The sequence below is a fragment of the Thamnophis sirtalis genome, unplaced genomic scaffold (assembly GCF_051295495.1).
Source record: "Thamnophis sirtalis isolate CommonGarterSnake01/CBP01778 unplaced genomic scaffold, rThaSir2_p1.2 scaffold_3, whole genome shotgun sequence".
Lineage (NCBI taxonomy): Eukaryota > Metazoa > Chordata > Lepidosauria > Squamata > Natricidae > Thamnophis > Thamnophis sirtalis.
Window position 1 is genome coordinate 340856 of NW_028261383.1, and position 24008 is coordinate 364863.

General features: G+C 47.1%; 2 protein-coding genes across 3 annotated transcripts; one reads left to right on the forward strand and one right to left on the reverse strand.

Annotated features, from left to right (window-relative positions):
* Positions 1-1945: 1945 nt before the first annotated feature.
* Positions 1946-7505, forward strand: LOC148046979 (zinc finger and SCAN domain-containing protein 21-like). The gene is made up of 3 exons (XM_087711230.1): positions 1946-2833; positions 4276-4399; positions 6551-7505. The coding sequence occupies exons 1-3, from the start codon at positions 2066-2068 to the stop codon at positions 6991-6993; spliced, it is 1335 nt and encodes a 444-aa protein (XP_087567356.1). The 5' UTR covers positions 1946-2065; the 3' UTR covers positions 6994-7505.
* Positions 7506-11769: 4264 nt separating this feature from the next.
* Positions 11770-22458, reverse strand: LOC106538717 (uncharacterized). 2 transcript variants are annotated; one of them, XM_087711200.1, is made up of 4 exons: positions 22315-22458; positions 16611-17496; positions 12804-12894; positions 11770-12606 (listed from the first exon to the last, which is right to left on the reverse strand). In XM_087711200.1, exons 2-4 carry the CDS (start codon positions 17391-17393, stop codon positions 12089-12091), a joined length of 1392 nt encoding a protein of 463 aa, XP_087567326.1. In that variant the 5' UTR covers positions 17394-17496; positions 22315-22458; the 3' UTR covers positions 11770-12088. The 2 variants fall into 2 exon arrangements, with proteins under 2 accessions (XP_087567326.1, XP_087567327.1); XM_087711201.1 differs by lacking the exon at positions 12804-12894 and having other exon boundaries at positions 12099-12606.
* Positions 22459-24008: the final 1550 nt, after the last annotated feature.

Consider the following 24008-nt stretch of genomic DNA (forward strand, 5'->3'; position numbering starts at 1 on the left):
ATGTTTTCCGTGAAAATATGTGTTTTCCGATGGTCTTAGGTGACCCCTGTGAAAGGGTCATTCGACCCCCAAATGGGTCCCGACCCACAAGTTGAGAATCACTCACTTAGCCCAATGTGAGTTTTTGTTGCAAAAATACTTTTAAGCTTGTGTGAATCTATGAATCTCAGGGAATCGTCCCAGGTTTCTTACAGGGATGATCCTATTTGGGCTCTGATTCTCCTAGTGATCAGCACCCGACATTCCTATTGGAAGCGACTTAAAGAAATCCATCCTAGGATTAAAATGAAGCTGCAGATACAAACCTCACCATGTTAAAAACAGTATTAATCTCCTCTGTGGATTTTGCTTGGAGACAAAAAAATTGCATTAAAAAGTGCAAAGAAGAACAACTAAGATGATTAAAAGCCCGTAGACTAAAACATAGGAAGAATATTTGCAGAATATTGAAGAATATTCAGGTTTGGCTAGTCTAGAGAAAAGAAGGACTAGTAAGGATATGATAGCAGCAGTCCAGTATTTGAGAGATTGCCACAAGAAAGAGAGGGTTAATTTATTTTCTAAAGCACCTGAAGGCAGGACAGGAAACTGGATGGAAACTAATCAAGGAGAGAAGCAACCTGGAATTAAGGAGAAACTTCCTAACAGTGAGGACAATTAACCAGTGGAACAGCTTGCCTCCAGAAGTTGTGGGAGCTCCATCACTGGAGGTTTTTAAGAAGAGATTGACTGGACAGTTATTTATGTCAGGCCTGCAATTATATTCCTTTTAGAATTTTGGCCTGCCACACTTTCTCTTATTTCAATATGCTGTTTCATTAGTATAGTCGATGGGAGGGGGGAATTGATAGGAGTAGGATTGTGGAATGTATTGTTTTAATTCTTTACTAGAAGCCAAGGTCATCTTTTGTCTCTGCACTTTTACACCTGACCGGAAGCAGCTGGGTGGAGATGCCAGCGTGAAAGAAGAAGATTGGACCATGTGATGGATTGTGGGTGTGGGGACAAGATCATGAACTTTTAACTGGGTGGGATTCTGATGTAATTTCCAGAATTGGGATTAACACAGATGTGCTAAGATGTCTGCTTGATTAAATTGGAACTTTAAGGATCATTTTGCCTTTGGACTCTGATCTAATTCTACGTGATACTTGGAACGCTGACAATTTATCTGAAATTGAATAGGGCAGTATGGAGAATCTTTTCGGCAAAAAGGGAGCCCTTCGCGTGCGCTCATTTGGGCCATGACTAGGAAGAGGAGCTGCCCAGGTGGCATGTGCACACCAGAAAATGAACTTCTGGTTTCCGGCGTACACATGCGCACCGCCCAGCAAGTCTTCCAATTTCTGGCGTGCATGCCAATCCGCTGAAAACAGAAGACCAGCTCTTCCGGTTTCCGGCACTGCCGATGCGCAAAGTACAGCTGATCGTCGTGTTGACATGCGTGACCGGAACCTGAAAGAGGAACAGGTGATGCCACACATGCCAGGTGACATGGCCCATGTGCCACTTTGGGCCCAAGGGCCATAGGTTCGCCATCACGGGTATAGGGTCTCCTACAGGAGCAGAGCGCTGGGCTGGAAGACCTCCAAGGTCCCTTCCAGCTCTCTCCTGATTCTGATATGTTAGAACGGTGTTTCTCCACTTTCGCAACTTCAAGATGTGTGGACTTCAACTCCCAGAATTCCCCAGCCATCTTGAAGTTGCCAGTGTTGAGAAACACTGTGTCATGTTTCATGGATCATGGAGAGGAAGCGCGAAACAAATCTATAGCATTTCCCTCCCCAGAGGCAGCCAAAGATGTTGACAAGACACAGAAGTGATCTTACAAGAGAAAAGGCAGCAATTTGGGGACCTTAAACTTATTGCTTTATTTCTTTTCCTCCTAACAGAAACATTACTTGGTGGAAGAAAAATAAATCCCGATCTGTGCCACCTGCCTTGGTCCACCCATCCAAAATCACAAAGAACTCGCTGAATTTCTTCAGTATCTTTTTTTCCCCATCAGGCCAAATTCTGCAGTCCAGACCCTTTGTCCACTTGGTAACCAGCTCTAGGAAAGAAAATGTCCACCAAGCAGAACAAGAGGTCAGCGCCACATTCAGAGCGCAAGGTGACAACCGCCATCAAAACGGAGAAACAAGAATGGCCTGGAATTCAGTCTTCCAGCAGGGAAGCAGGCTTCCCTCGAGTCCTGCAGGTGGGGACCATTGGGGAGTACCTGAAAAAGAACCCACCCCAGGAACCGGAGAAGGGGCTGTCCGGATGCTGGGAGGCTCAATGGCAGGCATTCCTGCACACCATGCAATCCTCACGTTCCGGGTGGGGAAATGTGGAGCCACCGGAGGCCATGCCACGAGACAATATTCCCGATTTTCCCCCCTCTGTGGAGCAAGAGGGCTGCCCAGCAGCCAAAGAGCAGAGGGCGAGGCAGTCATCCCAGCCTGCTGGGAAGAAGGCAGAGTCCCGTAGCCGGGAGAGCGATGGAGACAGCAGGAAGCTTAAGAAAAAAAGAGAGGAAGCTCTGAAGGAGGAAGCAGGAAGTGCGGAATTAGAACGCCAGCACTTCCGCCAGTTCCGCTACCAGGAAGCTGAGGGTCCCCGCGAGGCTCTTTGCCGACTAGGTTACCTTTGCCGTCAGTGGCTGAAGCCGGAGAAGCACACCAAAGAACATATCCTGGATCTGTTGATCCTGGAGCACTTCCTGACCATCCTGCCCCCCGAGATGCAGAGTTGGGTGAAGAGAAGGCACCCCGAGACTTGTTCCCAAGCAGCCGCCCTGGCCGAGGAGTTCCTGCTGAAGCAGCAGGAAAATAAGAGGCAGATGCAGACGGTAAGAGCTGAAACTCCGGTCGCAGCAAACCAGGGAGAGGTCGGTAAAAAGAGGAGGAAGATTTTGTAGTCCTCGACTTACAACAGTTTCATTTAGTGACCAATTGAAACTACAGAGCCGTGTTACAAGTGCCTTAGGACCATTGTTCACATGACAGCATTCCCAGGGTCACATGATCAAAACCCGGGTGGTTGGCAACTGACTCATTCTTACGACAGTGTCCTGGGGTCGTGTGATCCCCTTTTGCGATAAGCAGAGTCAATGGGGAAGCCAGATTCACTTAACTGTCTTACTAACGTGACAGCTGCAGTGATTCACTTAATCACTGTGGCAAGAAAGGTGGTTAAATGAGGTAAAAATTCACTTAGCAACTGTCATGTTTAGAAATGGAAATTTGGGGTTCAGTTGTGCAATTGTACAATTAAAATCGAGCACTTCCCTATATAATTGGCTTGGGCTACAATATAGCAATAGCAGTTAGACTTATATACCGCTTCATAGGGCTTTTAAGCCCTCTCTAAGCGGTTTACAGAGTCAGCATATCGCCCCCAACAACAATCCGGGTCCTCATTTTACCCACCTCGGAAGGATGGAAGGCTGAGTCAACCTTGAGCCGGTGAGATTAGAACCACTGAACTGCAGATAACAGTCAGCTGAAGTGGCTGCAGTACAGCACTTTAACCACTGCGCCACCTCGGCTCTATATTTAATTTGGGGTGCTGCCAGAAAGCGTTTAATTTTAATAAGGAGCTCTCAATTTGTTCCTGTAAATTGGCAGCTTTAATATTGTGCTACTCAATGCATAATTTTTCACTGATTATCGTTGCAGCATCCCTATGGTCAGATGTTCAAAAGTCGGACGCTAGGCAACTGGCTCATATTTATGACCGTCGCAGTGTCCCAGAGAAGGTCACGTGATTCCCCTTTTTGCGACCTCGAGACAAGTAAAAAGTCAGTGGGGAAGGCAGATTCACTTAATGACTGCATTGCTAACTTAGCAACTGTAGAGATTCACTTGACCACTGTGGCAAGGAAATTAGTGAAACGGGACGAAACTCACGTCACGACTGTCTTGCTAAGCAGCGGAAATGTTGGGCTCCGTGGTGGTCATAAGTCAAGGAAAACCCACACTGCTTGCAGAAATGTATTTGGTATTTGAAATGTAGATTGGTTGGTGAATCTCCCTCCTTTCCAACTGCAAATTCTGACATTACAAGAAGAGGAGACAATTTCCCCTCTCGTGTTGGTCTGTACAAGGTTGGTGTCTGCAAGATGGCCGTTGCGGTAGTGGGGTGGAAGCCCCGCCCCCAAAGAGGCGGGGCTTCCATCATGATGCCATCCCTGCCATCTTCCTGACGTGGATTCCCTCCGCAGGCAGAAGTCCCTCCATCTGACATGCTTTGTCTTTGGCAAACAACTCAGCCAAGCCTCTTCTTTTTCAGATCCTCTTCCAAGTGTTGACGGTGAACTTCCCAGTTGCGGAGGAGGCATCTTCTAAAACAACCCACAGGAGCCCAGGCAGGGAGGCTGAGACCGAAAGAAAAAGAGATGTTAATGATCCTCTAGGTAAGAACTTCACAGGGGCTGACTTTGCCTCCCCTTTGCCAGTGGCTGAATGCATAGGCGCACTTTTCTTCAAGGTTAAAAAAAGGAGTCCCCATGGATTTTTACTCCGTGAGTCATTTGTTGTGGCCCGCCAGCGGCCAGTGAAGCTGGCAGCAGATTCGGACAGTGAGGAGGTTGGGGAGGAAGATGGGCCAGTCCTGGAGTCTGGGGAAGGCTCTGATGAGGGCTCTGTGTCGGAGGCAGAGGGGGGGCCAGGGCCATCTGACAGTTATCAGCTGCCTTCAGAGTCAGACATCAGTGAGGCAGAGGAACAGGTGGAGCCTGTTCCCAGTGTGCGCATGCACAGGGGTGCCAGATGAAGGGAACAGCTAAAGAACAGGGGTAGACTTGGGAGTAAAGCCACAGGTGGACAATGAATGGCCCCACCCAGGGGATATAAAAGAGGAGCAAAAATTGAGACCATTAGTTCTCTTAATTGGTTTGTGACTCTTTGAGACTCCTTGCCAAATTTTGCAGGTATCGGCCTATTGGCTCTCCAAGCCAGAAAAGGCCTGTGACTTAAATCTTCCCTTGAAAGACTTTGCAGGATGTGAATGAGCAGAATTCAGAGTAAATTAATACAAGGGGTTTTGTCGGGACAAGGAGTTTGCTTCATGCTCTCGGGAAGCCTCGGTCAGAACAATCATAGCTAACTATAGGTGGTGATGCTCATCTCCTTTCAAGACCATTGAGCCAGTGCTGTCCGAAGACATTTCCACGGTCCTGTGGCCAGCATAATGTCAGGGAAGCCTGTTACCTTCCCACCGAAGTGGTGCCTATTTATATACTCACATTTACATGCTTTCGAACAGCTAGGCTGGCAGGAGCCGAGGTGAGGATGGGACTCACCCTGTCGCGTAGCACTCGGGTCTCGAACCTGGGCTGCCAGTTTTACCAGCATCTTAATCACTGAGTCCCTGCTCCTCCCTTTCTTTAAGGAGTTCAGGGCAATAATTTATTTTATTTCTTTGAGTATTTATTCCATTTATATCCCACTGAAGTCTGTCTGTGTTGTGTTTGGTTATGTTTCATTCTATTCCATTCCATACTATTTCATTATATTGTGTTCAATTGTGTTTCATTGTGTTCTATGGCATTCTGTTCCTTTCTTTTGGATAGCATCTCCTACCTGAGCAGGAGGTTGGGCTAGAAGACCTCCAAGGTCCCTTCCAATTCTGTTATTCTATTAAATTTAGCTGCGGGTGCTGAGGAGTTTGCTCACCCCAGTTTGTCCCTTCTGGTTCACAGTTCAGTAGTGTGAGAAAAATAAATCTCTATCTCATAAAGGAACAAAAAAGCTAGGAGACCATGAACAACAAAAGGCATTTATTTAAGATAAGCTTTTGCAAAAGGATTCTCAATCTTGAAAGATGGAAAGTGAATGTCTGACAGCTTTGGATACAGAGCTTAAATACAGTTTTTGGGGTAACAGTCCACTTCCTTAAATGTCCGTGTTATATAAAGACGTATTATACAATACGTATTATATGAAATCTTGGCAACCAGTTAAACAGTTTCCAGGCTGAAAATCTTCTTGCGGAATCGCTTCCCACCATATGAGGAATCTATAAGCACAATCAATCCCCTTATGTCAGCCTCTTGAAACTGATGCCAGGACTTTCCCATTAGGCCTCCATTTGACCCAGCCTATTCTTCCTCAGGTAACCTCCCAGCTCCAATATTCCTAAATGTTCCTTCTATATATGGTATTAAGCTGAATGTGTTACAAGGTGAAGAGCCGAGGTGGCGCAGTGGTTAAATGCAGCACTGCAGGCTACTTCAGCTGACTGCAGTTCTGCAGTTCAGCGGTTCAAATCTCACCGGCTCAGGGTTGACTCAGCCTTCCATCCTTCCGAGGTGGGTAAAATGAGGACCCGGATTGTTGTTGGGGGCAATATGCTGACTCTGTAAACCACTTAGAGAGGGCTGAAAGCCCCATGAAGCGGTATATAAGTCTAACTGCTATTGCTGCTTGCTTTTATTAGGTAAAGTGTAAAAATGGAGCCACTCAGGTTCGGCTCTTTTACACAAATAACCTGATTTCTCTCAAGTAGAGATTGTCTTGAGTGAACATTTCTGGATTTTATTCGGGTTTTTTTTCCCCCTCTCCAGAAGCTGTGAGCTCTTGGCAGACCTTGGCGAAAGACCCTCCTCAGCGGTTAATGGCTGCCTTTTCAAATCAGGGCCCACAGATTCACTCAGAGGCCGAACTTGCTGACAGCCGGCAGGAACGACCGGCGGCTCGGGGACCCGTGTTCACTCGTTCCCCGGAGCCTCTGAAACCCCGGAAGGCGAGAAGCCGGAAGATTTGCGACATCTGTGGGAAGAGTTTCAGCTACAACTCGAACCTGAAGCGCCACTGGCGGACTCACACGGGGGAGAAGCCGTACGGCTGCTCGTACTGCGGGGAGCGTTTTAACCAGGCCACGAACCTCATCCGCCATCAGCGGATTCACACGGGAGAGAAGCCCTACAAATGCTCCGACTGCGGGAAAAGCTTCAACCAGAGCCTGCAACTTAGCCGGCACCGGAAAACTCGGTTTAATTGCAGCTAAAAAAAAAAAAACAGCTTCCTTCATAGAGAAACAGTTGATGTTGTGGTGCTAGGAATTCCAAGCAAGCAGCGGAAGAATGCTTTAAGCAGAGAATTCCCAAGAATTTATTGGGTTTTGCTGTGGGAAGACTGAAACTGTGCCTTGGCTGAAAAGATTTTTGGTAGGGGTAGCACGTGGTTTTGGAGAGGAGGGGGCACGAGGATGTCTGGAAGGTGAAGCAGAGGAAAATTTGCCCTGTTGCCTTCCTTATGTTTCTGCAAAAGAGTTGGGAGGGACCTTAGAGGTCTTCTAGTCCAACCCCGTGCTTAAGCAGAGCACTGTAGTTACAACAGGCTGTTTAGTGACCATTCAAAATTACAGCGGAGCTGGAAAAAGTGGCTAATGACTGTTTTTCACACTTAACGACCATTGCAGCATCCCTATAGTCACGTGATGAAAATGCCGACACTTTGCAACGGACTCTATTTATGACGGTTGCAGCGTCCCGGGGTTGATAAGTTAGTAACTTGGTTGTTTAATGAACCTGGTTTCCCCCACTGACTTTGCTCGTCACAAGGTCACATGACCTTGGGACACAGCCACGGTCATAAGTATGAGTTAGTGGCCAAGCATCTGAATTTTGAACCCATGATCATGGGGATGCTACCAAGGTCATAAGGGTGGGAAAATAACCCCGGTCATAAATCACTTTTTTCAGTGCTGTTATATCTTTGAAGGGTCCGTAAAGGAAGCGTTGTAAGTCGAGGACTACCTGTATTATACATTTTCCCAGGTGGTTTTCTATACACTCCGTACGGAAAAAGATCAAAGAGGTAGAATCCTTTCTGCCTCTTTTTAGGAAAATGCCACCCTAATGACATTTGGTAGATTACAGAAAAAATATCTGGGAGTAAAGCTCATTTACACAAGACCTTTCCTCTGAATTGTTTTATCTATCGGTTTCAAGGGCTTTTATACTGAACCACACAGCTCAAAGGAACAACTAGCGGTTTGCTATGGGCAGAATAAATCACGAGTGAAGTCTACCATCAAAATAATCAATTTAATATAAATCGGGGGTCCCTAACCCCACAAGACCTATTCACACCTATTTACAACTGGGCCACGTGAGTCTTAAGTCAGCATGCACGCACGCAATTTGACTTGAATGGTGGGTTGGTGCCTGTGCATAGGCGCACGCAACTCAATCACCCGCACACACATACGCGTGCGCTCCGGCCCGCCGATCGTGCAAGTTGAACACGACTTATGACTATAATTCCAGGCTCAATTATGGTTGTAACTTGAGGACTACCTACCGAGGAGAGATCCACCCTAGAAATAAGGATAAATTTCTCGAGAGGGAGAAGAATTAACCAGTGGAAGGGCTTGCCTTCAGAAGCTGCTCCATTGCTGGAGGTTTTCAAGGAGATTGGACAGGCAATTGCCCAGTCTGAAATGGTCTAAGCCATCTTGAGCAGGGGGTTGGACTAGACGACCTCCAAGGTCCCTTCCAATTCTGTTAAAACTGTTATCCTGGGTGCGCATCGTAGCATCCCATGATTGCTGTTTGCAACCTGCCAGCTTCTAATATAAGTGAACGGAGGAATTGGCAGGTCACCAACCTGACTAAAGCATCTTTGATCTTGAGGGATTTGTTTAACAGTGGCAACCTAAGATTGCCATGACTTGTCATAAGTCAGCAATCACGTGAAGTCCTGTTTTAGGGCTGCATCATTTAACAACAGAACAGAACATTTGGCCCAATTACCACCATTAAGGGAGGACTGCTCATATGTTTTCCAGATCCTCTTTGCTTTATCATGTGGTTTGCAAACTGGCTGCCCAAAGAGGCTCTCCACAGAGGTGGGGGAAATATTGTCAAGCTTTTGACCAGTTGATAGCTACTGATAATATTTGTAGCTCAGAGTTAAGCTGCGAGGTCCTTGGTGCTCTTTTAGAGCTTGGCTGTTTTCTTGCAGACGTTTCATTACCCAACTATGTAACATCACCCATAGTCCACAGACAATGAATAATGTGACGCTTATATAATTTAGCCTAAGGAAGCACACCTTCGAGTTCAGATGTTTCTGCTTTTTAATCTGCTTGTGTGCTTCTTTCCGGTCAATTAAGGGTGTTCCATGATAAATAATCTAGGATAATAATTGAAAGACTAATTGAGATCAGATCACGTGTCTCTTCTCAAAACCCAGTTAATAAACCAGAATTGCTGGGTTCATATACTAGGCTGTTGCTGGGATGTCATAAGCAGATTTTGAACTCATCGTCCCCGTGTTAGTTAGAGGAAAATTGTAGCCCAAGAGACCACCTTTGACGCAAATTAATTGAAGCTTGGCTGGAGTTCTGAACTGCTACACTACAAATCTTTGTTGCAGATCACGCTGCTAAATGGCAATGTTTGAGATACTCCTGTTGTTTCTTTATCCTTTCACTATCAGCTTTCCCAATGGCTACATTCAGACCTAACATATAATCTTAGATCTTCAATAACAAACCATTTGTGTTCACATAGCATGCTATGCCTAAACTATTGTTTAAGGCAGCATTTCTCAACCGTGGAAACTTTCAAGATGAGTGGACTTCAGCTCCCAGAATTCTGGGAGTTGAAGTCCACATATCTTAAAGTTGCCAAGGTTGAGAAACACTGATTTAAGATAATAGCCCGATTCCCCACAATGCACCAATGGCTGGATTCTCACAAGAGAGATCTATGGACAAACAAAACATTTTTTTTACTATTTGATTGTAAGATTAAGTTTTTTGGTTAAGCTGGAAGAAGAACCACTAGAGCAGGCAATCTTGACAGCAGGTAATTAACTTAAGTGAAAAAAAAATTGCATGATTGTTTAAAGGTAAAGGTTCCCCTCGCCGTTCCCAACTCTAGGGGGCGATGCTCATCTCCGTTTCAAAGCGCTGTCCGAAGACATCTCCATGGTCATGTGGGCGGCATGACTGAATGCTGAAGGCACACGGAACACTGTTACCTTCCCACCAAAGGTGGTTCCTATTTTTCTACGTGCATTTTTTACGTGCTTTCAAACTGCTAGGTTGGCAGAAGCTGGGACAAGTAACGGGAGCTCACTCCGTTACGCGGCGCTAGGGATTCGAACCTCCAAACTGCTGACCTTCTGATCGACAAGCTCAGCATCTTAGCCGAAGGCATCTTTACATTCAACTTTGTCTTTTCAAGACTTCAAAGGGGGCCTGCAGTAACTTTGGGAGTAGAAGACAAGCTCAGGAATGTTTTTTTTACTTCACCCTGGTAATTGTGCACCCTTGTTTTCACACTCTTACATGAACCCCCACCAAGAACAAAAAAAAAAAAAAAAATCCTCGGGTTGTGTACTGCTTGTTCAGATTTATTTCCAGCAAATAAAAGGGGAATAACTTCTTTAAAGCGGAGCAATAATTACTCAAACCAGACTACAAATAGACTGCAAGCTTTTATTTTAATATGTATGCATGGGGAGGGGGAGAGAGAGAAACGTGGATTATATCTAGCAGGCTCAGAACAGAAAGATGGAGAAAAGCAGAGGCCAGCCGCGAGCTTTCTCTCTAAACCAGAGTTTCTCAAGTTTAGCGACATTAAGATGCTTGGACTTCTGTTCCCAGGATTCCCCAGTCAACCACACACTGGCAGGGGAGAATTCTGGGAGTTGAAGTCCACCCATCTTAAAAGAGGAAAGGGTGAGAAACGTTGCTCTAAATGGGCTGGCAGGAATAGTAGAAAGTAGGCAGAGGGGATGGATTGAGAATTAAGAGTTGGACAAATTATGATCACGGAGACCCAACTGCGTGTCCCGCAGCGTCTCAAATAAGGAGCTCCCCATACATATGTAGGGATGAATAACCATTCCTCAAAAGTTCTATCTGGATTTTCTTCTTCCAGGAGGCTCTTCGGTGAAGGAGCATTTCCCCAAATCATTCATTTTGAGAATCACATGATCCCAGCTCTGCCGGGCTTTTAGAAGGACCCCCAAAACCTGGTTCTTCCCTCACGTATTAAGTAGGACGGCCCTGGAGCTGTCACCACAGAAGTTTCAATGAGCTTTCTTCTGTCACATTTTTCCTGTCCTGGATTTTTATTTTTTGCATAATATTGTGTTTTTAACAAGCTACTCACTTGGGGAAAGGAAGGTGATCGTATCAATGGAATCAAATAAACTGGGAGTTCTGAATGTCGTCACCTTTAAGATGTGTGGAATTCTGGGAGTGGAAGTCCACACATCTTAAAAGTTGCCAAGGTTCAGAAACATTGAAATAGACCAAACCACCAAGGAAAAACTGTAAAGTAATATGGCAAGGGGGGTGGGGGACGGAAGAGTCTCATTTGCTGTATCATGGGTGTCAAACTCGATCGCGCCACGTGGTGTATCGTGATGTTTTTTGGCTTTGTGGAGCCAGAGTGGGTGTGGCCTGCGCGTGACACATCTGGCCCGCGGGCCACCAGTTTGACATCCCTGCCCTGTATCATCTTGGAAGAAGCAATCAATCTGCTCAGATGAATACGAGTGAATTTGGATCACTCAGATTTGATGCGGGAGTGTTTCTAATTCCCCGTGGAACAGCTCCCCTCCTCTCTTGCGTGGCAGCCGTTCCTCGTGGAGGAATTCAAAGTGTATACCGTCTCATAGTTATATTTAACATCTTCTGCATTGTTATATAGAAACACGCCAGCCTTCCAAATAGACATTCGGATTTAAGCTTCGGCATATATGTCTTCACTCCTGTTTTCACAGACGAAATATCCCAAATAACAATATTGTTATTTATCCCAAATCATAATTGTCTTGGGACTGAGTTACGGCATCCTGTAACTCAAAAAGGAGTGAGGGGGAAGCAGACGGGCATCTCTCCCTCCTTCTCCTGTGCATTATGGGCTCCTCCCCCAAAATCTATGAACCTCCGGAGAAATCCTCCATATTGTGTACCCTAGATTAACATTTCCCCCAGGTCTTAGTATTTCCCGGGATTTCCAATGTAGCCGGCAACAGAAGCTCCCTGAGAACAATAAAGATCTGACGGAGAATCAAATCCCCAACTTTTTTCGACTCGTTTTCCCACAGTTCCGATTTCCGTCTTTTCTCGCCAACTGCTATGTGGTGGCCCCGTACATGTGAACGGTGCTGTGTTTCAGGAGGTAAGACTTCCGAGTGAACTTCTTCCCACACTCCAAGCACTCGTGGGGTCTCTCCCCTGTGTGGATGCCCTCGTGGCGTTTAAGATTCGACCTACGGCTGAATCTCCGCCCGCAATTCAAACAGCTGTATGTTTTTTCTCCCGGGTGGATTTTTTTTTGTTTCGCAAAGTTTGATTTATGGTAGAAACTCCTCGCGATAACGCTGGAGGCGGTGTACTTCTTAACCATGGGAGTTTTGGTCTGGCCGAGCTCCCGGTAACTTCCTCGACAAGGAACAGCGCTATCGCCCATTTCCTTGGGAAGAAATTTCTGCGGCCAAATGAGTCTGTCTTGGCTTTGGGAAAGGTTTTCCTGATCCCCGAAGTGAGCCACCGGCTCTTCCGTTCGCCCGCTGAGCATCTCGTGCGAGGTTTCGGGCTCAGAATTCTCCAGTCCATATTTCTCCATTTTGTCAACGCCTCTACTCCCTTCACCTATGGGAGAAATGGAAAAAATAATAATAATAATCCCAAAGAGAGATCTAAAGAAAATGTTTGGGAGCCATTTGGCAGTGGGGAGGGTAATGGGAAGGGAGGAAAGGGATGGAGTTAAAAAATATCCACCCAAAGGTATTGCACTGCATCCAAATATTCGACCAACTGGCCTTAAGTCGTCGGATTGTATCACTCACCGGCATCTCCAGAGTTCCCCTCATGATTAGCCTCCCTGAACAGTGGTCCCTTCCCACAATCCTCTGCAGCATCCCTCACTTCCTTGAGCACCTGGAAACAGGAGAAAACATCTGTTTCAACAAGGCGGGGAGAGAGATGGAGAAGAGGGCGTTGCAAGGCTGATGACCGGTGGATGGTCCAGATGGGGTAGATGGGAAAGGGCTGGACCAGGGATGGGAGAGACACGGGTTCATTTTGCTCTCGGTCACAGGAATTAAGGAGAGGGGGCCAGTCCCTCTCGCTACCTAACCTGCAGCGAGTCAGGAAGGAGTGAAGGAAGATATGAAGGAATCGTTCCCTATGGAAAAAGGGGCTGAAGCATTTTTAAAATTCAGAATAAGATAACATATTCAGAAGGCAGCTCAAGCAGACTCAGGGGTGGGCTGCTACGGGTTTGCCCGGGTTCAGGAGAACCTATAGCTAATGTTATGACTGGTTTGGAGAACCTCCAAATCCCATTTCTGACTGGCCCTGCCCGCCCCACCCACCCCAGGAGTCTCCATGCGGCCCATTTTGGATGTGAGGTACCGTATTTTTCGTAGTATAAGACGCACCAGTGCAGTCGTTAAGTCAGTGACACGGCTGTTAAGTGAGTCTGGCTTCCTCATTGACTCTGCTTGTCAGGAGGTTGCCAAAGGGGAATCACGTGACCCCGGGGCCCTGTGACCATCCTAGATATGAACCAGTTTTCAAGTGTCCAAATATAAATCACGTGATCATGGGGATGCTCCAACGGTTGTTAAGTGTGAAAAACGGTCATCAGTCACTTTTTTTCAGTGCCGTTGTAACAGTTGCTAAATGAACTGTTGTAAGTCGAGGACTGCCTGTATTTTCTATATTGAGTCTGCAATGCTTCCCTGGGGACCTGCAGCAGTCTGTGGGAATGGCCTTGAGAGATAGGAGGAGGCAAAGCCAGATCTTAAGCAACAGGGAAGGTAGTCCTTGGCTTAAAAGTCGCCACGATGTAAAAAAAGATGTGGACACTCTAGAACAGTGTTTCTCAACCTTGGCGACTTTAAGTCCTGTGGACTTCAACTCCCAGAATCCCCCAGCCAGCAGCTGCTGGCTGGGGGATTCTGGGAGTTGAAGTCCACAGGACTTAAAGTCGCCAAGGTTGAGAAACACTGTTCTAGAAAGAGTGCAGAGAAGAGTAACAGAGATGATTAGGGGACTGGAGGCTAAAACATATGAAGAACGGTTGCAGGAACTGGGTATGTCTAGTTTAATGAAAAGAAGGACTAGGGGAGACATCATAGCAGTGTTCCAATATCTCAGGGGCTGCCACAAAGAAGCCCCTGAGATATTGAAAGACTGCTATCATGTCTCCCCTAGTCCTTCTTTTCATTAAACTAGACATACCCAGTTCCTGCAACCGTTCTTCATATGTTTTAGTCTAACCCTAACCCTCACTATGGAGAACAAACTATTCTCCAGGGCACCTGAGGGTAGAACAAGAAGCAATGGGTGGAAACTAATCAAAGAGAGAAGCAACTTAGAATTAAGGAGAAATTTCCTGACAGAACAATTAATCAGTGGAACAACTTGCCTCCAGAAGTTGTGAATGCCCCAACACTGGAAGTTTTTAAGATGATGTTGGATAGCCATTTGTCTGAAACGGTATAGGGTTTCCTGCCTAGGCAGGGGGTTGGACTAGAAGACCTCCAAGGTCCCTTCCAACTCTGTTATTCCATATTCTAAAACCATTTGTTTAGTGAGCAAAGTTGCAACATCTCGGAAAAAGAGAACCATGACTTTTTTTTTACACTTACGACAGTTGCAGCCTTCTCAGGGCCATGTGATCCAAATTCGGGCACTTGGGGATTGGTTCATATTTAGGACAGCTACGGTGGGGGGGGACATGATCCCCTGTTGCAACCTTCTGACAAACTTCATGGGGAAGCCAGACTCACTTAACGACCATGTCACTAACTTAACAACTGAGACAAGAAAGCAATAGCAATAGCCCTTAGACTTATATACCGCTTCATGGTGCTTTACAGCCCTCTCTAAGAGGTTTCCGGAGTCAGCCCTCATTTTACCCACCTCAGAAGAATAGAACGGAATAACCAAGTTGGAAGGGACCTTGGAGGTCCTCTAGTCCAACCCCCTGCTCAGGCAGGAAACCCTACAGCATTTCAGACAAATGGATGCCCAACATCTTCTTAAAGACTTCCAGTATTGGAGCATTTACAATTTCTGGTGGCAAGTTGTTCCACTGATTAATTGTTCTGTCGTGAATTTTCTACTAAGTTCTAGGTTGCTTCTTTCTCCTTCATTAGTTTTCATCCCCCTGTTTCTTGCCCTGCTTTCAGGTGCTTTGGAGAACAGCTTGACTCCCTCTTCTCTGCGGCAACCCCTGAAATATTGGAACACTGCAGGCTACTTCTGCTGACTGCCGGCTGCCTGCAATTTGGCAGTTCAAATCTCACCAGGCTGAAGGTTGACTCAGCCTTCCCTCCTTCCGAGGTGGTGTAGGAAGTTATCACCCAGCCCTCTCCCAGAAAAATGAAATATCCTAGGAAATATTGAAAAGGCAGAATATTTCTCTGGATGTGAAAAGGAAGAAACATGTTTTAAAAGACAGAATAGCTGCCTGTAGCTTCCTGCCCATCCCCACTTTGTCAATGGGCCATTAAGAAGGCCAAGCTAGTCCACTTTACATAATAAAGAGTTCTCCACTTCAGCTCCAGAGTGATGGGATTAAGGCATGATAATATTGGCCCTTTACTCAACTGACCACATGGCATCTCAACCAAACCTGGATTCAAAACGCAGCCTAGAGAGTTGCCCCTGCATGGGCCCATGGGAGTCTGACAACCAATCAGAATACATCACTTACACAGGAAAAGGAAACAGAGAGGTGGGACTGAGCAGGTTATAAAAAGCTTAGCAAGCCCCTCCCTCGGCCCTTCTCTTCTTCTCCACCAACATTGAAGCATGTGATCACCTTTTCTGTACAGGACTCAAGCCATGTGGTCCTGTCCAACAATAAACCATCTTTCCAAGCAGCCTCCATGTCTTCAGTGTCTTTTCCCCCACTTGGAACTGAACCCAGAAGGACATTTCTTTCATCAGTGGTAAAATGAGGACCCAGATTGTTGGGGGCGATGGGCTGACTCTGTAAACCACTTAAAGAGGTCTGTAAAGTGGTATATAAGTCTAAATGCTATTGCTAAATGCTATAATGTCACCCTTGGTCCTTCTTTTCATAATACTAGACACACCCAATTGATGTAACTGTATGTTTTAGCCTCCAGGCCCCTAATCATCTTTGTTGGAAGGTTGGAAGGCTGAGTCAACCTTGGGGCAAAACTCCCTTAACAGCTGTCTTCTTTAGCAATGGACATTTGGGACTCAATTGTGATTGCAAATCGAGGACTACATGTATAAGAAAGGGTCTTCTCGGCCCACTGAAGCAATTGGAGGGGAGGGGGGGAATAAGCTTCTCCAAAAGGGACCCTCCCCCAGCCCCTGGGAAGTAAAGGCAAGAGGAGAAAAATATACTTGGAGACTGGCAAGATTCAGTCACCGTAACCAAACAGGTAGGTTTGGGTATGCAAAACAGGTAGGTGTTTATACTCATGGTTTGCTATCTAGACTAAGGTGAAGGGCCGACGTGCCCTGAAACCAGACTCTAAATTCTTTTGATGGCACAGCTGTCAGTCATGAAGGTTGACGCGTGCCTCCTGCTTCACGCACCTGGTTTGATCTGCGAAGGAAGGTCCCAAGCCTTGCGGTCCCAACTGTATCCTCCCGAATTGACTTACCTCCTGCTCCTGATGCCCTTCCACGTGCATTTGCAGAAAGTCCTCAGCCAGGGACACCGCCTGGGTGCAGGTCTCGGGGCTGTTTCCACGGACCCAGCTCTGGATCTCGGGCGGCAAGATGGCCAAGAACTGCTCCAGGATCAGCAGCTCCAGGATCTGCTCCTTGGAGTGGTGCTCCACCTTCAGCCATTGGTGGCAAAGCGCCTGCAGGCGGCTATAGGCCCCCCGCGGGCCCTCCGCCTCCTGGTAGCAGAAGCGGCGGAAGTGCTGGCGCAGCTTCTCGCGGCCCAGGGCGTCCCGCTGCAAAATGGCCGCCTTCACTTTCCCATAATCCTCTCGCTCGGCGCTTCCCAGATTGCAGTACGCTCGCTCGGCTTCTCCTCGGAGGGCGGGCAACAGCCGGGATGCCCACTCCTCCCTAGGCCACTGGCAGGCCTCAGCCACCTGCTCGAAGGAAGCCAGGAAGGCCTTGGCGTCATTCCAGGGCGAGGGCTCCTCCTGGACCAGGGACACAACCCCCCAGGGCTGCTGGGACTCAGTCATCTTCAAAAATTCCTGCCACTGGGCTTCCCACTGCTGAGAGAGGAGATCCGGCTCCTGTTTTACCAGTTGCTCCGTTCCCTCAAGCCCTCGGCTGCTCTTCCGGTCTCCTCCCAGCTCCTCGCCCGCTTTGGGAGCCGCCCGGCCCAGATCCTGCCTTTTGAATCCCGGCTGCATCCACTTCTCCAAAGCAGCTTGCAACTGCAGGCTGAATCCCGTCCGGGGCACCTCTCCGTCGGCCATCAGCTTCGCGTGGCAATGGACAAGCCGGAATTCTCTCCAACCGAGAAAAAGACGATCCTTGAAGGGAAAGCTACAATCGATGGCGAAATGCCTCTCTGGCGTTCTGCGGGGAGAAGAGACCAGTGCCTCAGTTTCCCAACACTTCTAATCCCTCTCCCGCCACCCCACGACTCACAAGTCACCCATCCATCCTTCCCGCAGGAGGAACAGGTGGTCTGGGTGAGACTAGGCCGAAGCTGCCCTACCTAGAGATGAAGCAGGCATGTGGGTGGACAAAAGATAGGGATTTTCTCTGAATGGTCCCTTCCGGGTGGTATTTAAAAGAAGGAACTAAATCCTTAAGGAAACAAAGGGGAGAAAAAAAGTTCTCCAAACCAGATAAAAGAGGTTGGGCCTCACCCCAAGGAAACCTCCTCCCTCCCTCAAAAGCCCATCAAGTTGTAAATCAGGAAGAGAAGGGCAGCTGCCAATCAAACACAGCAAAAAAAAAACAGATTTGGGAAGAGGCCCTTAAGCCTGTCTGACACATAAAAGTTAGTCTTCAACTTACAACCACCGAACCCTAAATTTTCCCTTGCCACGCGAGTGAGGTTTGCCTCGCGTTACGATCTTTTGCCTCGGTTGTTAAAGCGAATCACTGCAGCTGTTCAGCGAATCAGGCGGTCGTTAAGCGAATCTGGCTCCCCCCCCCTTGACTTGGTTATCGGAAGTCGGCTGGGGAAGGCAACACATGGTGATCACATGTTCCTGGGGCAGTGAAACCATCATAAATATATGCCAGTTGTGAAAACGCCCCGGAGTTTGATCGCACGATCATGGGAATGTTGCCATGGTCGTAAGTGTGAAAACTGGTCATAAGTCACTTTTTTCAGTGTCATTGTAACATCGAATGGTCACTAAGTGAACTGTTGGGAGTCAGGGACATTAGTTGTTGATTTAGGACCATTCATTCAGCGACGGTTCAAAGTTAGGACGGCACTGAACAAGTGGTACTTATCACCCATCCTTGGAGTTCCAACTTTTGCTGTATCCCAGGGTCACTTAATCATGATTTCGGGTGTTCGTTGCTGGTTTCCCCACAAGCAAAGAACAGGCAAAGCCAGCAGGAAGCCACAAACCTATGAGGTCCTCACTTAACAACCCACATGCTCCTAGCTTCACAATGAACAACTGGGATTGCCAGAATTGCTGTTGCTAAGCAGTGAAGACATGCGATTTCACATCACTTAGCAACCGCAATTCCAGTCCCAATTGCTATTTAAAAAAAATACAAGATTGAAAAAATGGGAATCGAACCCACAGCACCACTAGGAAAGGGTAAAAAAACAGCAGCCACCCTTCAGGGAACTTCGTCAGTACCATATTTTTCGGACTATAAGACACACCAGTGTATAAGACACACCAAGATTCCGAAGAGATAAGTAAGAAAAAAAAGTTTTTGTTTTCCCTCAGCCCCCAGCAGCACAAAAATGCCCTCGTTTCTGCGGGTACAGGTAGTCCTCGACTTACGACCACAGTGGAGCCCTAAATTGATGTCGCTAAGGGAGAAATTTGTTAAGCGGGTGTTGCCTCGTTTTATGACTTTTCTTGCCACAGTGGCTAAAGAGAATCACTGCGGTTGTTAAATTAGTAACACGGTTGTTAAATGAATCTGGCTTCTCCATTGACTTTGCTTGTCAGAGAGTCGCAAAAGGGGAATCCCGTGATCTCGGGACACTGCAACCGTCATAAATATGAGTCAGTTGCCAAGTCTGAATTTGGATCACATAACCATGGGGATGCTGCAACGGTCATAACAGAGGTGGGTTGCCCCCGGTTGGGCCGAACCGGTAGTGAGATTCAGGTCTGGGTCACAGAACGGCAGCGGCCTAGGCCTGCCACGACCCAGGCTTCCCTCGCAACTGCCATTTTGCGCGAAGAACAATTTGCATTGAACAGCGCACACGAGGGTTGAGAACCGGTAGTAAAACTAGCATCAACCCACCCTTGGGTCATAAGTGTGAAAAACTATCACTTTCTTTTTCTTTTTAATTTTTTTTTTTTTTTGACCTTTTCCAAACATTAAAATCCCAATTACAGTTTTACAGATTTCTGTTATCGGTATTTCTTTTTTTTCTGGTTTCCATTTTCCATTCTATTATTTTATACATATTCTTCTTTGTTTCATACTTTCTCATTTTTACAATATATACATCTATATACAATATTTCCATCTCTATTGCTTTCTAAACATACGCCATCTCTTTTCATTCTGTTTGCTATGTGTTCCTTATGCATTGATTTTACATTTCTTTTCAAGCCAATTATACCACCTGTTCGGTTCCACCACAAATCCGCGAAGCCCTTATCCGCGGAGACATAAGCGCGAAGACTAATTCGCGCCGTTCGAAGCACTAAGGAAAAACGCGACCCTACCGCGATAACATAATCGCGGAGGGCAAATCCGCGCATTCCCAAGCACTCAGTACCCTAAACCTAACGCTAAACCTAATCCTAACCCTTACCTTAATTGAAATCGGCTTTCTGCCGCGGCACCATTTTAAAGCGCCCTTCTGTTGCCGCGCTGTTGTCGCGGCGGTGATGACGCACGGTGATGACGTCGCGGCTTTAGCGCCGCGATTTTATCACCGCGGTTTTGACGAGCGCGGTTTTGTCGTGCCACGCACCTGTTCCATATCTTGTTTCCTCTCTATCTCTTAGTTGGTCCATTTCTGAGCATTCGAACACCTTTTTTACGCTTTCTGCATTTGATGGAATGGTTTTTAGTTTCCAACTTTGGGCATATGAAATTCTGGCAGCGGTGATTATATGAAGCATTAAATATTGGATTATTTTTTTTTTGTTATTCCTAGAAGAAACAGCTCAGGATTCATGTCAATTTTTTTGTTCTGTGAAGGGGTATAGAAGTCTAAATGGTATTGCTAAACGCTATAATGTCGCCATATCACTTTCACTTCTCACTTAAGTTTCGCTTCTCACTTAAAACTATCACTTTCAGTGCCGTTGTAACTTCGAGCAGTAAATGAACGGTTTTAAGTCGAGGTCTACCTGTATTTTTCTCCCCAATTTGCGCTGACAAAGCTGGTGTTTTTACAGCTCCAAGGTGCAGCTATTCAGATATTTAAAAAATAAGAGATTTCGGTGTCACAACTCACCAGCATGAGTCAAGGCTGAACAACTGTACAAGGTAGTCTTCGACTTAACAACAGTTCATTTAGTGACCATTCAAAGTTACAAAGGCACTGGAAAAAGTGACTTACGACCATTTTTCACACTTACGACCATTGTAGCATCCCCATGGGTCAAAATTCAGACGCTTGGCAACCGACTCATATTTATGAATGTTGCAATATCACAGGCTCCGCTGTTGCAACCTTCCGACAAACCAAGTCCAGATTCAGTAAAAACCGTGTTACTAACTTAACATCTGCAGAAATTCCCTTAACAACGGTGGCAAGGATGGTTGTAAAACGGGGCAAGACTTGCTTAACAAACGTCTCGGCTTAGCAGCAGCAAATTTTGGCCTCAGTGGCTGGTCGTGCGTTGAGAGCCAGCTGTATCTGCCTAACAGCTTAACCTTGGCAAGTCTTTCGTGGCTTGCTATCTCAGATACAATTATGGTTCAAAGCACTGGCTGAACTCCATATCGGAGTTTTTTTTCCAGAAGCTCAAAGGGGGGGGGGGGGCAGTGAGAACACCCTGGCCTCCAAACTTCCTACACACACACACAATAGGTTGAGCTATAAGAGGACTGAATCAGAATCAGAATAGAACTGGAAGGCACCTTGGAGGTCTCACAGTCCAGCTCCCTGCTCAAGCTGGAGATCCTATCGCAATGATGGTTAACCTTCTTGATACCGAGTGCCCAAAGTATGTGTGCAAATGCACATACTCAAGCCCCAAGCCCCAAAATGCATTGCGAGAGTGCTCCCCACACACACACGCATGAGCCCCGGCCCTCTTTGTGCCCCATTTTGGCTTCCAAGTTGGTGCAGGAGGCTTTCCATCCCCAAAGGGGTGTGTGGAGGGGGTAGGCTGGTGCAGCACCCCATGCCCCGTTTTGCCTTCCAGGTTGGCATGGGCAACAGAAATGGAGGAGAAAGGTCGGGTGGTGGAAACCTGTGGAGAGACCCAAAGACCAGCTGGCCAGGGGGAGGTGCGTGGAGCTGGGCTGGGGCGACGGCTGGCTTGCCCGCAGAGAGGATTCTGCATGCCCACCTGTGGCATGCGTGCCATAGGTTTCCTATCAAGGTCCTATCCCATTTCAGACAAGTGACTGTCCAGTCTCTTCTTAAAAACCTCCAGGGATGAAGCCTCTACAACAACTTCTGGTGGCAAGCTGTTCCACTGGTTAGCTGTCCCCCCCCACCACCACCACTATGAGGACCTTTCTCCTTAATTCCAAGTTGCTTCCCTCCCTGATTAGTTTCCATCCATTGTTTCTTCTCCTGCCTTCTGGGGCTTTGGACAATAAATTGACCCCCCCTTCATTCTTGGTGGCAGCCCCTCAAATACTAGAAGACTGCTGGCCCAGTAGGATACCACCCCCCACCCCACCCCCGCCAAGAAGCTACGATGGTTAAAAGTAGGGACAAGAATTGGGTCTCTCTCTTTCTCTCTTTCTCCACTCCTTCCCCATCCTGGCTCTGGGGTTGAATGGGAGAGGGGCGGCCCCAAAGGTCCCAATAGTTTCCGTAGCTGAAGGGGGGGGGGGGAAGGGGTCCAGACCCCGCCACTCCCCACCCAAAACGTCCCCCCTGAAATGTTAGGGTGGCAACTCTTCAGGCTGCCCCCATCTCCGCTTCTGGGCTGCGAAGAAAGTCCCTCTGCCTTTGCTTTAAGGACCTTCCCGGGGTGGGGAAGTCATCATCTCCCATCGAAATCAACAGGGGTGGAGGAGTGGGGGGCTTCGCTTACTAACCTCTTTGAGCCTTAGTTCCCAAAGCCGCGCTCCGATCGGCCACTCACCCGGATCCCTGCGGGAGACAGCCCCCCCACTCCTCCAAAACGAGGACGCCTCCCCCTCCTACAAGGAAGTGGACCTCGCTGCGAGCCGAGAGCATGAAATAAATACAGCTGCTTCCGTGGGAGGGCTCCGAGCAGGAAGGGGTGAGGCTCACCGAGTCAAATAGCAAATTGCCTCTGAAATGCACTTTATTCCCCCCCCCCCAAATTGGGCCAAGGGGCGCTTTTTAAAGAGCTTTTGGATCGTTGCTATATTTGTGATTATTTTTGGCAAAGATTTCTCCCCTTCCCCAGAATGTGTGAAAAGGTGGATTAGGTTTTTTCCCTCCTTTGCCTCCTCCTCCCTTCGATGCTTATGTCGTGTTTTCGCTCTCTTTATTATTATTATTATTATTTTTGACGCTCCTTGGCTCGGATCGCATTTTGCAAAAAGGGAAAAGGAGGGGAAAAAAATAAGTCGAGAAGGAGGGAAAAAGCCTCCGTTCGGAAGGTGCCTTGGAGCCTCCGCGAGGGTTCCTGGGAAATGTAGTTTTTCGCAAGCGAGGCAGATTTCCCCCCCCCCCCAAAAAAAAGATGGTCTCCGGGTCTGTTTTTTATCTTTTTGACCAAATAGTGAGAGACAAATAACATGGGCTTTGATATTTGTTAACTAACATAGTTAGTTTGTATTTTAATCTGATTTATATTCTTTCTTTTAAAGTGATGTTGAAGATTTATTAGCTTTTAACATTCCTCAACTGATAAAACAAGCTGGAGACTAGGTTCAGACAAGAAAAGTTTGTTAGTACAAATTGGGGGTCTGGCTTATCTCTTGTGAACCCTAAACAACTTTTGAAAGAAATGTCCTAAGTTTGTCCTCTCCTTGATTTATTTCCATCGTTTCTTGTCTTGCCTTCTGGTGCTTTGGAAAGTTATCACCCAGCCCTCTCGCAGAGAAATGAAATATCCTAGGAAATATTGAAAAGGCAGAATATTTCTCTGGATGTGAGAAGGAAGAAACATGTTTTAAAAGACAGAATAGCTGCCTGCAGCTTCCTGCCCATCCCCCTTTGTCAATGGGCCATTAAGAAGGCCAAGCTAGTCCACTTTACATAATAAAGAGTTCTCTCCCTTCAGCTCCAGGGGAATGGGATTAAGGCATGATAATATTGGCACTTTACTCAACTCCCCACATGGCATCTGAGAACTCAACCAAACCTGGATTCAAAACGCAACTTAAGAGAGTTGCCCCTGCATGGACCCATGGGAGTCTGACAACCAATGAGAATACAAGCTCAAGATCAAAGGCCAGAGAGGGCATAAAACCAGGGACTCAGCATTTCAGCCCTCCCTTCTCTTCTTCTCCACCTACATTGAAGCATGTGATCACCTTTTCTGTTCAGGGCTCAAGCCATGCGGTCCTGTCCACCAATAAACCATCTTTCCAAGCAGCTTCCATGTCTCCAGTGTCTTTTCCCCCACTTGGAGCCGAACCCAGAAGGACATTTCTTTCATCAATGCTTTGGAAAATAGGTTGACCAGGCCCTCTCCTCTTTGTGGCAGCCCCAGACGTTGGAAAACTGCTGTCTTGTCACCTCTAGTCCTTCTCACTTGCTGACTTGGATATAGGCACCTGCTACTATGTGCAATATTGGCTTGGGGGGGGGGGGA